Source organism: Argopecten irradians, chromosome 1, assembly GCF_041381155.1.
Source record: "Argopecten irradians isolate NY chromosome 1, Ai_NY, whole genome shotgun sequence".
Lineage (NCBI taxonomy): Eukaryota > Metazoa > Mollusca > Bivalvia > Pectinida > Pectinidae > Argopecten > Argopecten irradians.
In genome coordinates this window covers 26,180,800-26,194,802 of record NC_091134.1, presented here as the reverse complement: position 1 = coordinate 26,194,802, position 14,003 = coordinate 26,180,800, and the positions used below count along the sequence as shown (strand labels likewise).

Below are 14,003 nucleotides of genomic sequence, written 5' to 3'. Positions count from 1 at the left end.
TGTTAAGTGGACAGGGATATCTCAAACCGAGTGAAAGATTTTGGCTGGTCAACCCGAAGCTTTTCGAGGGTTGGCGGCCAATATCGATGCTCACCACTTTTGTAATTTCAACATTCTGTAAAGAAAATCATTCCCGAGAGTTATCGAACCTGACTAAGGTATGGAACGATGATTTGAGCTCCGAAGAATATTTTGAATTGTGATAGAATCACCGCATATTTTGATGCAAGATTTGAATTTCTGTTTAGGAAGTATATCTTCAAAAGACCGAGAGGTTTGATAAAAATCAGCAGCTTTGAATTTTTGAGATATATGATTGAAAATGAACAGTGGGCAGGTAAGAGCTAATCAAGCGGAACGGGTAGGTTACACCATGGACAGTGGTGTGTCAGATTTACCTAAGTCCGTGCGTGAGTTCCTCGAGGCAGGTAAGTGGGAACTTACACCAAAACAAAGGTCGAACATAACTGAGATGATGAGTAACAAAAACAAATAACTTACTTTGTCTGAATCTGTTTCTAAACAAAATGATATCACAAATACTGCGTATCCTGTTGGATACGGGAAAGCTAAACCCGTGTTCCTTAGTGATCAAGAGGTCTTTGGGTTTCGAAATGTTTGCAAAAAAATGTGGTTGTAACATGAAGAACTTTACATCTCTCTTGGAAACGCCGTGTCTCCTGATCATATCAGTGGAATATAGCTAACGGGGAGATTTTGGAGGTTATATGTCGATAATATGTCTGACAGAACAAAACTTTTTACTGATTCGGTTGTAGTTCGAGGGAAACAGATTATGTTATTACCAGAGAATCCCAACAGTCCCAAATATGGTATTGAAACGACCACAAAATTACGCGTTTCAAGCGTCCCGTACGCGTTGTCCGCTGACGACGGTCAAATACGCCGTGCACTAACGCTCAAAAACTGTAAAATTCTCGACTTGTACCGCGAAAAGCTAAGGGTGAATAATAAACTGACAAACTATGACACTGGTGACAGAATAGTGTTTGTCGAAAAGTTGACCACTCATCTACCTAAATTTATCAAAGTTGGTAAGTACAATGCCGGACTCTGGTACTATGGCCAACACAAAGAAACGTACAACACAACCTGAAAAAAAAACAAACAAAAAAAACAATTTGCGTAAAATGTAAAGAAAAGGGTCATTCCTCTTTTGAGTGTAAAAAGGGATGGGTCTGCAACTTCTGTCATGAGTCGGACACCGACAGAACGAATGTGTAAATGATGGTCTTGCTATATCATTTGACAGCCAGGATTAGGAAGACGCATACATAGACAGTGACGTTGTGGAAAAGAAGAAAACAAAACACAACAGAAAGGAAAGACGGGAGAGGTACTGTTGGACCCATGAAGCGTTTCCTTAAGTCAGCGGTACAGCAAAAGGACTAGACGCCAAATAGTGCAAGGGATAGAAGTAAATCTAAACATCGATCCCCACCAACACCTACTGAAGGGAAAGACAAGAAGAAAACGAAAAAATAACAAGATAAAATGAAACTTTGCTATGAATGTACTACATGTACTGACATTAAATGTACAGGGACTACGTAACAAAGAAAAACGATTTAGACTATACGAATGGTTAAAACATCAAAATTTTGGAGTAGCTTTTTTACAAGAGACACATTTCTCTGACGATTTGTTTAAACAAATCAACAGTGAAATACAAGATTTCGCAAAGATTTTTCATTGATTTGGGAAAACAAATAGTAGAGGAACATGTACATTGTATTATGATTAGTAAAAAAACACCAATATCTATAATAGACAGTAAGTCAGATGAAGGTAGATATGTCATGCTCAGTTTAGAGTTGGAAGACAATTTCTATACTTTGTTAAATCTGTACGCTCCAAATAATGAAAAATATAAATGTATTCTTTAAAAAAATTAACAACGAACTGAATGCTTTTAAACAAGGTATGATAATCGCAGGTGGAGACTTTAATGAAACAAATAGTAAAACTGATAGAATATCAAAAATCAGAACAGAGTGTTTAGAAACACGTACGGATTTAAGCACTTAGTAAAACATAACAGCTTAATTGACATATGGAGGATACGTAACACTCATAAAAAACAATTTACATAGAGAAGAAAATATGTTGGAGAAGCTAGTAGGCTCGATTTCTTTCTGATCGAAAATTGTATAAATAATATTAAAAGTTGTGATATCAAACCGGCACAAATACAACATACAGATCATATGGTAGTGTCCTTAAAAATTCAATTTAATAGTTCAAAGGGTAAGGGACGTGGAATTTGGAAACTTAATAACAGTTCTCTAGAAAACAATGAATATATAGATCTTATCAACAAAGTTATCGATGATGTTGTAAAAGGCAATGGAATTTTGAATCCTTCTGATTTATGAGATTACTGTAAAGTTATGATTGAATATAAAACTGTTGAATTTTGTAAAGAAAAAAGCAAGAAAAATAAAGACGATTTAAATTGCTTGGAAACTGCATTGGTAGTGGAAAATATTAATTTTGATGAGAATCCCTGTAACGAAACACAAGATAAGATAAATGAGTTTCAAAATCAGTTAAACGTTCTCTACCAAGAACGAGCTAGAGGGGCCCAAATAAGAGAACAAGTAGATTGGGTAGAAAATGGAGAGAAAAATACTAAGTACTTTTTGGGTATGGAAAAAAATTGACAAGTGAAAAATACGATTACACAATTAAGAACTGATGATGGGGAAATTGAAAAAGATCAGGAAAAAATCCTTACTGAAATTGAAGATTTTTACTCAAACTTATACAAATCGAATAATCCTGATAAAGACAAAGTAAATGCTTATATCAAAAATTGTAAAGTGGATTACATACTTAATGAAGGAGGGAGAATTAACAATGAAGGAATGTGAAAATGCCGTAATCAAGATGAAATTAAATAAAAGTCCAGGGGCAGGGAGTGATGGATTAACAGCCGAATTCTACAAAATGTTTTGTAAAAAAATTGGTGAAATTGTGATAGGATCCTTGAATAATTGTTATAGAAGAGGTGAACTAAGTAACTCACAAAAAGAGGAATTGTCTCACTTCTATATAAGAAAATTGACCCCTTAAACTTACGTAACTGGAGACCGATTTCTCTTTTGAATACAGATTATAAGATAGCTGCCTATGCTTTGGCTTCTCGAATTAAACCTCCTATGTCAAAAATTATCAGTACTGACCGAAATGGGTACATAAAGAACATGTTTATTGGGTATAATATCAGATTAATTCAAGATGTAATTGACTTTTCGGAAAAAAATAACTATGATGCTTGTATTTTATTCTTAGATTTTTCTAAGGCCTTTGATACGATTGAGTGGGAATTCATGTTCAAAAGTTTAGAAAAATTTGGTTTCGGGTATCTTTTATTAATTGGGTGAAAACATTATATAACTATATTAGGGGAAGTGTGAAAAACAATAATTGGTTAACCGGAAGTTACAAGATATCTCGAGGTATAAGGCAAGGTTGTCCTTTGTCTTGTCTATTATTTGTGATGTCTGCAGAACGTCTAGCCTGTAAAATACGAAATGAAAAAGATTTGCACGGCATCAAAATAAATAAAAAGATGATAAAGGTATTTCAATTAGCTGATGAAACAACCTTGTTTATGAAATATAATGAATTGAAAAGGCGTTGAAGTTGGTGGAGGAGTTCGGCTATGTGTCAGGTTTGAAGTTAAACAAGGACAAAACAGAAGGAATATTTGTTGGGAGAAACAAGAATAAAGATGAAGGTCATGCAGGTATTTAATGGGTCACAATGGTTAAATTTCTTGTAGAATATTTTGGCAGAAATAGCAAAGCGTGTTCAAATCTGTGTTGGAAAGAAAAAAATAATTAGTATAGACCTTCTACTAGGGAATTGGGAAAAAAAGAAAACTCACTTTAGTTAGGAAATCTATTATCATACAAAGTTTGATGATACTTAAGATAACTTTCCTTGTAAATACAATTGGAATTGATAGCAACACAATAACAACTTTAGAAAAAATGATATATCAATTCATATGGGAGGGAAAACCCAATATGGCTAAGCGAAATGTAATGATTGGCGATTTTGAAAAGGGTTGGCTTAATGTAAGAGATATTGAATGCCACGTTAATGTTTTAGGTATATCATGGATAAAACGTTTTTTAGGTAAAGATGATGCTAATTGGAAACTTATTCCTCGTTTGTATTTTGATAGGTTTGGGGAGAATGATTTACTTTTCAAAATGAACACTGGATCCATTAAGCTTTTGCCAAAACAACATTGCATTACTGATTTTTATTTGGATCTGCTTATTGCTTGGTGTAAAACACAATCCGATATCAACTTCAGAGAAATCAAACAGCAAGTGATATTGGATAATAAGTATATACATTTGTAACCTTTAATGGCAAAGGTTTATATTTTAAAAATTGGTGTGATTTCGGTCTAATTTATATAAATGATATAATTGGAATGAACGGAAGTATCGATGAAAATCTTATATATCAGAAATTAAAAAGTAAAAGAAATTGGATCGCGGAATTATCAATTATTAAACTTGCGATACCTAGAATTTGGTTGCAGGAGCTAAATACAGAAAAATCTAAGTCAGTAGTTCAAATCTTATGGAAAGACGTTTGCCTATATAATTCTATTAAACACTGTGTAATGTCTTTGATTTTAAATAAATAACCGTCACATTTATGATATATTAAGACGAAAAAAAGGTGTTTTTAGTCGTAATCTTACTATATGGAAAGATAGGTTAAATATTGTAGAAGAGACTTACTATTTACCTAACCTATTTAAGTAATACTTGAAAATGATGAAAAAATTTCCGTTGGAAATTGATTCATAACATTGTTCCTAATGGAATTATGAAAAAAGATGGCGCATTAAAGAGTGAGAAAACTGTCATATTTGCAATATAAGGGATGACTACAATCATTATTTTATCGAGTGTTGTTGTGTAGATCCACTTTGGCACCATATAAAACAATCGATGAATAAACTTGGATACACCATTGACTTAAAAAAAATGAAATATTTAGTTTTGGGTTATAAAATGGCTTATGATGCTTATTATGATATTAATATTCTTTTATCATTGATTGGCTTCGTAATATACAAATGGTATCATCTCAGTGAATCAAGAACGAAACACGTAGATTTACTTCAATTATTTAGGTATGAATTGAAAAGGAAATTTGACTTTAATTTTTACCAAGATATGTCACTATTACATAACTTTCTGTAAGGTATGCAATATTTAGCAAATATGATATCTATTGATTTGAATATAGAAAAGCCTGATCAATTGTACCCATTGTCAAATTGATGTAGCAAGAGTTGATACGACCAACACTGAAATTCGATTATCGGTAGGATTCATCAGACTGTTAGTGAAATTATTGCATGTAATATATAAAATACTTATAAGGAAACTATTTTTAATTTAATGAAATAATTTGCACTATATACAATATGTATAAAAAAAGATGAAAATTAGTGATATTTTTGCAATATACTGAATACTGTATGGGAATGCAAAAAATATATATATAGATGAAATGTGAAAATAAAAAATGAATATAAAATCAGTATGATGAAATGAGAATATGAACAATGAGCAAATGCAAAATCATCAGATGGTAAGTATACAAGGTGTAAAAATATAAAAAAAGATAATGGTACTATTTGATATGGTTGAATAAATTGTTGGATGATGTATGGATCTGTGTCCGCGTGCGTGGCGCGCGTTTGTACATGTATATACATGTATCTGTTAGTATGTGTGTGTGTGTGTGTGTGTGTGTGTGTGTGTGTGTGTGTGTGTGTGTGTGTGTGTGTGTGTGTGTGTGTGTGTGTGTGTGTATGTGTGTATGTATGTATGTATGTATGTATGTATGTATGTATGTATGTATGTATGTATGTATGTATGTATGTATGTATGTATGTATGTATGTATGTATGTATGTATGTATGTATGTATGTATGTATGTATGTATGTATGTATGTATGTATGTATGTATGTATGTATGTATGTATGTATGTATGTATGTATGTATGTATGTATGTATGTAGTATGTATGTATGTATGTATGTATGTATGTAAGGTGTATGTATGTGAGTGTATGTATTAGTTTTTTTTGTAAGTATGTTTTGTGTTTCAATGAAGAGAAATACTGAGAAAACAAAAGTAAGTTAAAAAATAATTGAGAATAATAAGCAACTTGCTCATAAAAGTGAATATTCTCTTATCTGAGTGGGTAAAAGACAATCATTTATGAACCCCTACACAATCGTAACAGCTATCAGACATGGGAAACACTAAGTAACAGAAATCATCTTATCAGCAGCCCGCTTGAACTCCCTAGCGGATTAGTGTCAATCGTAACAGCTATCAGACATGGGAACACTAAGTAACAGAAATCATCTAATCAGCAGCCCGCTTGAACTCCCTAGCGGATTAGTGTCTCTTTGACCTCAGGCAAAGAACATATTCCACGGAGAAATTAACATTACCAGAATGCTTTGTCGATGGAGACGGTGACGGTAGATACTTTTGAGGCTTTTACCCTCTTACCTCAGACAAGTATTCATGCAATGAACTTATTTCATGAAAAAAGAACATTAGCAGGATGCTTTGTTTGATGGAAAAGACGATGAGGGTTGATACTTTTGGAGCTTTCCAGTTCATATTAATTAGCAATAATATCTATTGTTTCCAGGAACATTTTTCTAGTATCTAATAATCTTGTTGAATAGGAATATTCCTGAATTGTTCACACTGCATATGAAGATTTAAATAATAAGTATGGTAACATTATCACTTGTCAATCTAATGAAGTCACACAACGACATTAGATGTAAAAAGTAATTTTCCTTATTGCTAACTATAGCGATAAATGCATGAAAGATTTGATAATATCCGAAATTAAGGAAAGAAATTTAAGAAATTACTCCATATCTCTTCCTTTTACACGATGAATAATTTACTATTTCTATACTGCTAGTCATGTTGTAGAGTTAATATGTTTCCTAAAAGCTTACTACTACAATGTTATCTAAATCTCGGTATGTCAAGGACATTTGTATTTTGTCGGTTGATGTGCTGTCATTATCCTATATTATATGTGACTTAAACTATTTCAATTTTATTGAAGTTGGACTCAATGAAACTAATTAAAACATCCTGTTTCATTTTCTCATGAATTTGGGTAGATTAACATCGGTCGTCGCGCAGGAAATTATTCTAGACCTACATTTACATGAGAAGGCGTGGCTTCTTACTATGCCAAGATCTAAACAGTGGTTGTTTAAAAAAAGTGAAAATATCACGGACAAATTTCTACAACTATAGGAAAAGTTAGATAAACTCTTATTTTGCAGTTTTAGCATTAGTGTTATTCATGTTGTCAGGAAAGAAGGAGTGAAACGTACTTTTTTTTGTTGGGGGGGGGGGGGGGTGTTGTATGTATATAAAGGTTTTGTTGTGTTTTGATTGGGTGTATCGAATCAATTTAGCACGTGCTGATGTATGGGTATCAAAGCGTGGTATCGGTCAAAAGAAATAGGAGAATCACTATATTTTTTCACATGTCCTTTATTTTATTCATATCATTTTCTACTAATTTCGGTGCTACATGTACATGTGTAGTTGGCTTTTATTTGCAGGAGATCAAATTTCAATAAATTTGCAGTCAAGTTAAAATCCGCGAACTTAATAATAATAATCAGTGTCAATTAGAATAAAAAATCGCAAAACATCCTCCTTAAGACACAGTATTACATATATCTTTACTATCTGTACATTAATAAGACATTAGAACATACTAAAAAGAACAGGAACAACACCAGACCAAAAAGTGTTTTATCTATACAAGATAATGCAGTTAAAAAGTCTATCAACTACAGAATATTTGATATCATTACAACAAATGTAACTTTGCAGAAGTTCATATTTTTAATTTTTTTTGTCACGTGTTGATTTTCATTGTACTTTGATCATTGGGCTATAACAACGCATGGTAAATGTTTTTTTCAATCTCAAACAACACAAGACAAGAAGGAATGAAACCAGAATGATAAACAACAGCACATCGAGAAGGTAAAACTTGTACAACGGCATATCATCTGTTGGAGATTCGAGGTAATCTCCGCCATATTGCATCACGTGATCTACCCAGTATGCCGCACGTTCACTGGGTGTTCCTTGTTGACCATGGAAAATTCTAGATGCTTTTCTGATATTGTCTCGATAATGAGAATCAAGTAATATAGCATTTATGGCATTTGATAGTTCATCTTCAGTAAAGGAACAGAAACCGTATGAAATACCAAATCCTTTGAAAGCCATTTTACGGCAGTTGGTGAATCCATCGGACAGGAAGGGTAGTCCTATCATTGGTACGGCGTTGTACAAGGCTTCATACTGACCACTATTACCACAGTGAGTTATGAAAACCTTTGTCTTAGGGTGTGTTAGGAGATCGTTTTGTGGCAACCACGGCATCAGTAACACATTTTCGTCCACTTGAGTAACGTTTCCATATCGTAAAACAAATTTCATGTTTTCAAATTTTTTAAACACACCTATCAATGTTTCAATTCTACTAAAAGGTAACCGTTCTGCAATACTTCCAAACGAGGCAATGATGACACCGTTAACCGCAGAATTCATGTACGAATTCAATTCCGTTGACAGAGGCTTAGGTAGTTCTGTGCTTAGGCCTCCTACAAATGCCATATTTGGCAAAAACGGTTTTGGAAAGTCAAGAACAAAATCGAGGTCATATAAATGAAACGCCGTACGTCTATGCAAAACCCCTAGTGGCAAAAACGGCTTTTCTGGAGCATATGTAGCTACCATGTCGGACTGGAAAAACATATGTGGCGAAACGGCCATTACTACGGAAAACAAGGTATTAGCTACTCTTTCGACAAACGTCATGTGGTAGTCTACGAAACCGAGGTATGTTATGGCGGAATGTACAGATGGTGAAAAAGGTATTCTTGTTCTAATCGGCATATACACAATGCCAACCTGAATGTATGGGATCCCTAGCTTGTATGCGAGGACTAAAAAGCAGTCAGCAAAAACGACGTTATCAACAAGAGCTAAATCAAAGTCCATTTGCCTTAAAACTGTAAATAATTCTTCGTCCAAAAGTAAACTTTGGCATAAATCATTGAAGATTATCTGAGCAGGTGGGATCTGTTCCAAAATTATCTTTGAACAGGCATCTTTAAGTAAGTCATTCGGATGAATGCTGACACGCGTCTCTATTACGTTTGTAGTGTTGAACTTCCTCACCTCTGTCGGCATTCTTACCATCTAGGATAAACGTGGAATGATGCCCATATCTATCTTTGAGGGACGCTGCTATGTTGAGCATGGGTTTGATGTGGCTCCAAACCGGACTCACGAAAATCAATATTTTCCCACACATCACCGGAACCGGAAGTGAAATCGTAATCAGCGTTACGCACAACAGAAAAATCAAATTAAGTTCCATTGCCAATTTGTTCTGAAATATCAATAAGAAAATGACTATTAACGAGTTTCTGATAACACCACGTGTTAAAGTAAACCAATCTAACTTATTTGTCTAAATCTGTTTTGGTTTTCTAATTCACATACTAGCAGTTTTGATCGATCCTACAAATGGTTGGCCGATACATCGTAGAAAACTGAACAAATCCAACAGCTTTGGTTTTAGCTGTTAACGTTCCCAATTAATGCATCCTTAAATAATATATAAAAAATCTGCACTCTTTTGCGTTTTCATTAATGGGCCGGTTCCGCAATGCAAGTATTTGGAGTAATCTAACTTGATTAACCGCGAGAGGGCGGGTCGTTTTACACTTCCGGGTAGTAAAGCCCTGGGGCCATAATTATTTGGAGGCATAAGAGACTACTGTACAATGTAATAAACACAGTGAAAATATGTTTAAAATATAAAATCAGACATTGGTGGAAACAATATAAGGCAAACAATATAATTCCCACACATATATAATACAAAAATACCTTATCTAAAATTACTGAGTTTGACAATAGATGATTACTTACAATGACATTCATAAAAAGGAAATAATTATTTTTCTTTGTTTTCAAACTAAATCTTGTTTTCTGATTGGCCGACGTTATATTTTTCATTTAAGCATTCGTGTAACTATTTTTTAACTTCATCGGGGTATGAAAGAAATTTTGTTTGAAAACGGTGTGAATCTGCGTTGCGGATTCTCACAAAAGTTTGCAAACAAAATTTCTGTCATACCCCGATGAAGTTAAAAAATAACTTAATAACATCAATACTTATAATTATTTTTTCAGGCTATTTGATAACATAAAACACTTTGAAACGTACGATTCCATTTATTTTCAAAGGGATTATTTTTTTTCAAAATCAATTCGCAACACCGACATTTCTATTGTGACGTCATGATAACGTCGGGTTTTCGCGCCATTCTCGGATAATTTTCTTCATAGTATATGAAGAAAAAATGTCTGCCAGTTAGAATGTCGGATTTAGTATGAAAACAAATAATAATTAATCATATCACTATGAATTTTTTTTTCGAGAATGGTGCACAAATCGACGTTTTCGTGACGCCATAATAGAAACAGTGACGTTGCGTATTGATTTGGAAGAATAATCCCTTAGAAAATCAATGGAATCGTACGTGTTGACGTATTTTATTTTTCCCAATACTCTAGAAAAAATATTTACCAAATGCATGCAGAATATGCAATTAGCGATATTATAGTATGTAGTTATGTTAGTTCGAATGTAAAGCACTGATAATACTAGAATTAAAGTTTATAAAACTAGAATTAAAGTTTATAATACTAAAATTAAAGTTTATAATACTAGAATTAAAGTTTATAAAACTAGAATTAAAGTTTATAATACTAAAATTAAAGTTTATAATACTAGAATTAAAGTTTATGGTATTATAACAGGTGGGAAATGAAAAACGTTATACTTCCTTTAAACGTGTCGTAGTAAAGGAGTAAATAACTAAAATAACGTTTCAAATGAAAAAGAAATTATAAAAAAGAGTAAATTGCTAAGTAAGCTATTTCATTATTTTACCTGAAAGTGTTGCTTGAACCAGCTAGATATTTTCTAACAAAGATGTCCGCTGGGATGGAGGTGTTTAACACGTTGAACCCAGAAGATTAAAAGGTGACATACGTAGGGCATGATATATACTCTTCTGCGTTATAAATTATGCACAAATTATATAGGGCAATTGCGCTTTATCAAATAACTATCTCAGACTGTCGTTTGCAATGTATTTATACCTAAAAATGGATTCGCAATCTAAACCATCAAGGCATGCTACATGTAAATTTGCACACCATTAACATAAAAATTGTGTAATTGTATAACGATAAAAAGCAGTACCATAATTGCTCTAAAAGTATTGGTTGTGTAGTCGTACTTGTGATGACAATGTATTACTAGGAATATGTTCATGATAAAAGGTGACTGAAATTGTAACTAGATCAAACATAACTCTATGCATTATGAGGAATGTGATTATGATAGAAGTCGACTGAAGTTCTACCCATATCCGGACATGATTCTTGTAACGTGTTCTACTTATTTTGATAACTTACTTGACGTATGAGTTATATATATATATATATATATAAACACACTGAAAGAAGTTTTAGATATACATATTTGTTGTTACCATTACTCACTCTCTCGACAATTAAAGTTAGAATTAACAACAAAAGAGAGGTATAGAGGACAGGAGAAGAGGAGAAGGAGGAGTAAATGAAAACACGAAGTACATGGATAGCAATATGCAAGAAGAGTGAATTTAATGTCTATAAATATGATGATTTAAGAAAAAAGACAGAGGAAATGAGAAATAGGAAAAAATTGTAAAAAGAATGATATTGGTATTAAGACCATGACAACTTATATATAATGAAGTATAACGACAGTTGTAGACAAAAAGATGTCAAATGTGTTAACAAGCAAGGTCACTGTAAGTGGCAGGAAATCCTTAACCAGCCAGCAACTCTCATAACATAGCTTTTTAAGGTAATTTGGGCCTCTGATTTTCCAATTGCCAACACCGTTTATACCATTCATTATTTTTACACCCCTCTTAAGATACCTATATATATCTAAGCATATTTTGTAATATTTTTCAATGTAATGCCGTCTCTAAATGACACTGTTTTTTAACCATACCCTATATATACCAAATGCATAATTTACTATTTTCATACCGATAATTACATGAAAGAGCTTGCACATATTTGATAAAAAGCTCATTTTGTGATTGAAATACCTGTGTGTCAAGGTAACCTTTGTTAAGTTGTCGGGTATTTAATGCTATTTTCAGACATTAATTTGCATAATTACATAGAAATAGTAAAAACATTATCAGATTTATTTTTTAAATGTTCTACATTTTATTAAAATCTTTTTCCTATACAGGTTTAAAGGCAGTAGCTTTTAATAGCTATATATTCTACGCAGCGATATATATGAATAATCATCTGAATTAAAATACGAGTTTTCAAAAGAATAAACATATATTTTATTCATACAATATACATGTAAGCAATATATGTTACAATATACTGTAATGTAAAGTTACGATAAGCTAAAGATGCTCCAACATTAAACAATTTTCATCATTTGAACAATAATTTGTTGTTTACTTCTGTAAATGTATGCCTAATAAACTAATATGAAATGATTTTCTTTTTTAATCTTCAAATGAAAAATGAAATCTGTCTTTAAGATTACTTTTCTCTTCATCTCTTTTCCAGCTTATTGTATAGGCTCATTAGCTATGTGGTATATTCGAGTCCTACTTGGATGTCCTTTGTGCATGGATTTACATTTTACAGGGTGAAATTTCAATAACTATTTATAGCTTCAGTTTGAAAGTGTGTTTATGTAGGATACCCATATCAATATCCCCTCGTATGCTCCTGAACACTTTAGTATCATCATAGGTATGCTTTGACTGTAGTGAAACAGAAAAATCGTCTATATAAGAACTGATCCTTGGGGTACTTCTGATGTTACATTTGTTCAGTTTAAATTCCCTCCGTTTAATGATACGCGTTGCTGCCTTCCAGTAATTTTTTTTCTATGCGAGTACATTTTACTTAGAAGTATTTAATGTGGTAAAGTATCCAATGCTTTTTTTAGAAATATACAATCTACTTTAACTGAAGTAAACTAATATAGTTTCGGGCTGTGCTGATAACAATTTTGCGGTGGCTAACTTTCATGATTTCGTATCGTTCGTGAAATGCGGGCGCAACGCTTCTCTGTCCAAAAGTACCGGTATATTTACTGGCTACCTAACAACACTTATGTGTCGTCTGATGAACTACGCTGGTGTAGTACCGGTATATTACCTGGCTACCTAACAAAAGTTATGTGGTCGTCTGATAAACTACGCTGGTGTAGTACCAGTATAGTAACTGGCTACCTATACATATGTATAGTGGTAAAGGTTAATAAGACGGTAGCTGTGCCATGTGAAAGGTGTATGGTCTCTGACTTGCTCTTTTTGTCATAAAAACATTTGAAATGTTCTTAATATTTTTTCCCGCCTTAAGTTTTAAACTATCCATATTTACCGACTTTTGTAAAGTTCGTATTCGCATAAATAATTAAACTTACATATTGACTTTCTTGCCTACACGTTTAAATTGCTTGGAAGTATCCAAACTGTTCATATCTATTCTGATCTGTACGGGTATTACCTCGTGAAAGATTTTGGCCGTCAACCCTCGGCAAGTCGCGGGTATACATTTCAAAATCTTTCATTCGGGTTGAGATATCCAAGTGTACTTGACAGACCCATGTGAGATTCTATAAATCTTACACAAGGGATTGTAAAACAGCTCACACGCGCTAGAAAATGACATGACGTCATCGATACGACACATAACGACGTTCCTGTGATCATGACACGATTAAAAGCTGGAAAACAACGGAAATTTCAT

General features: G+C 33.0%; 1 protein-coding gene across 1 annotated transcript; it reads right to left on the bottom strand.

Annotated features, from left to right (window-relative positions):
- Positions 1 to 7,589: 7,589 nt before the first annotated feature.
- On the bottom strand, positions 7,590 to 10,003 carry LOC138310186 (UDP-glucuronosyltransferase 1A9-like). Its single transcript, XM_069251308.1, is given in 2 exon segments — positions 7,590 to 9,323; positions 9,325 to 10,003. Coding segments are annotated over 2 exon segments (1,524 nt in total). The 5' UTR covers positions 9,520 to 10,003; the 3' UTR covers positions 7,590 to 7,994.
- Between the last annotated feature and the right edge of the window lie 4,000 nt (positions 10,004 to 14,003).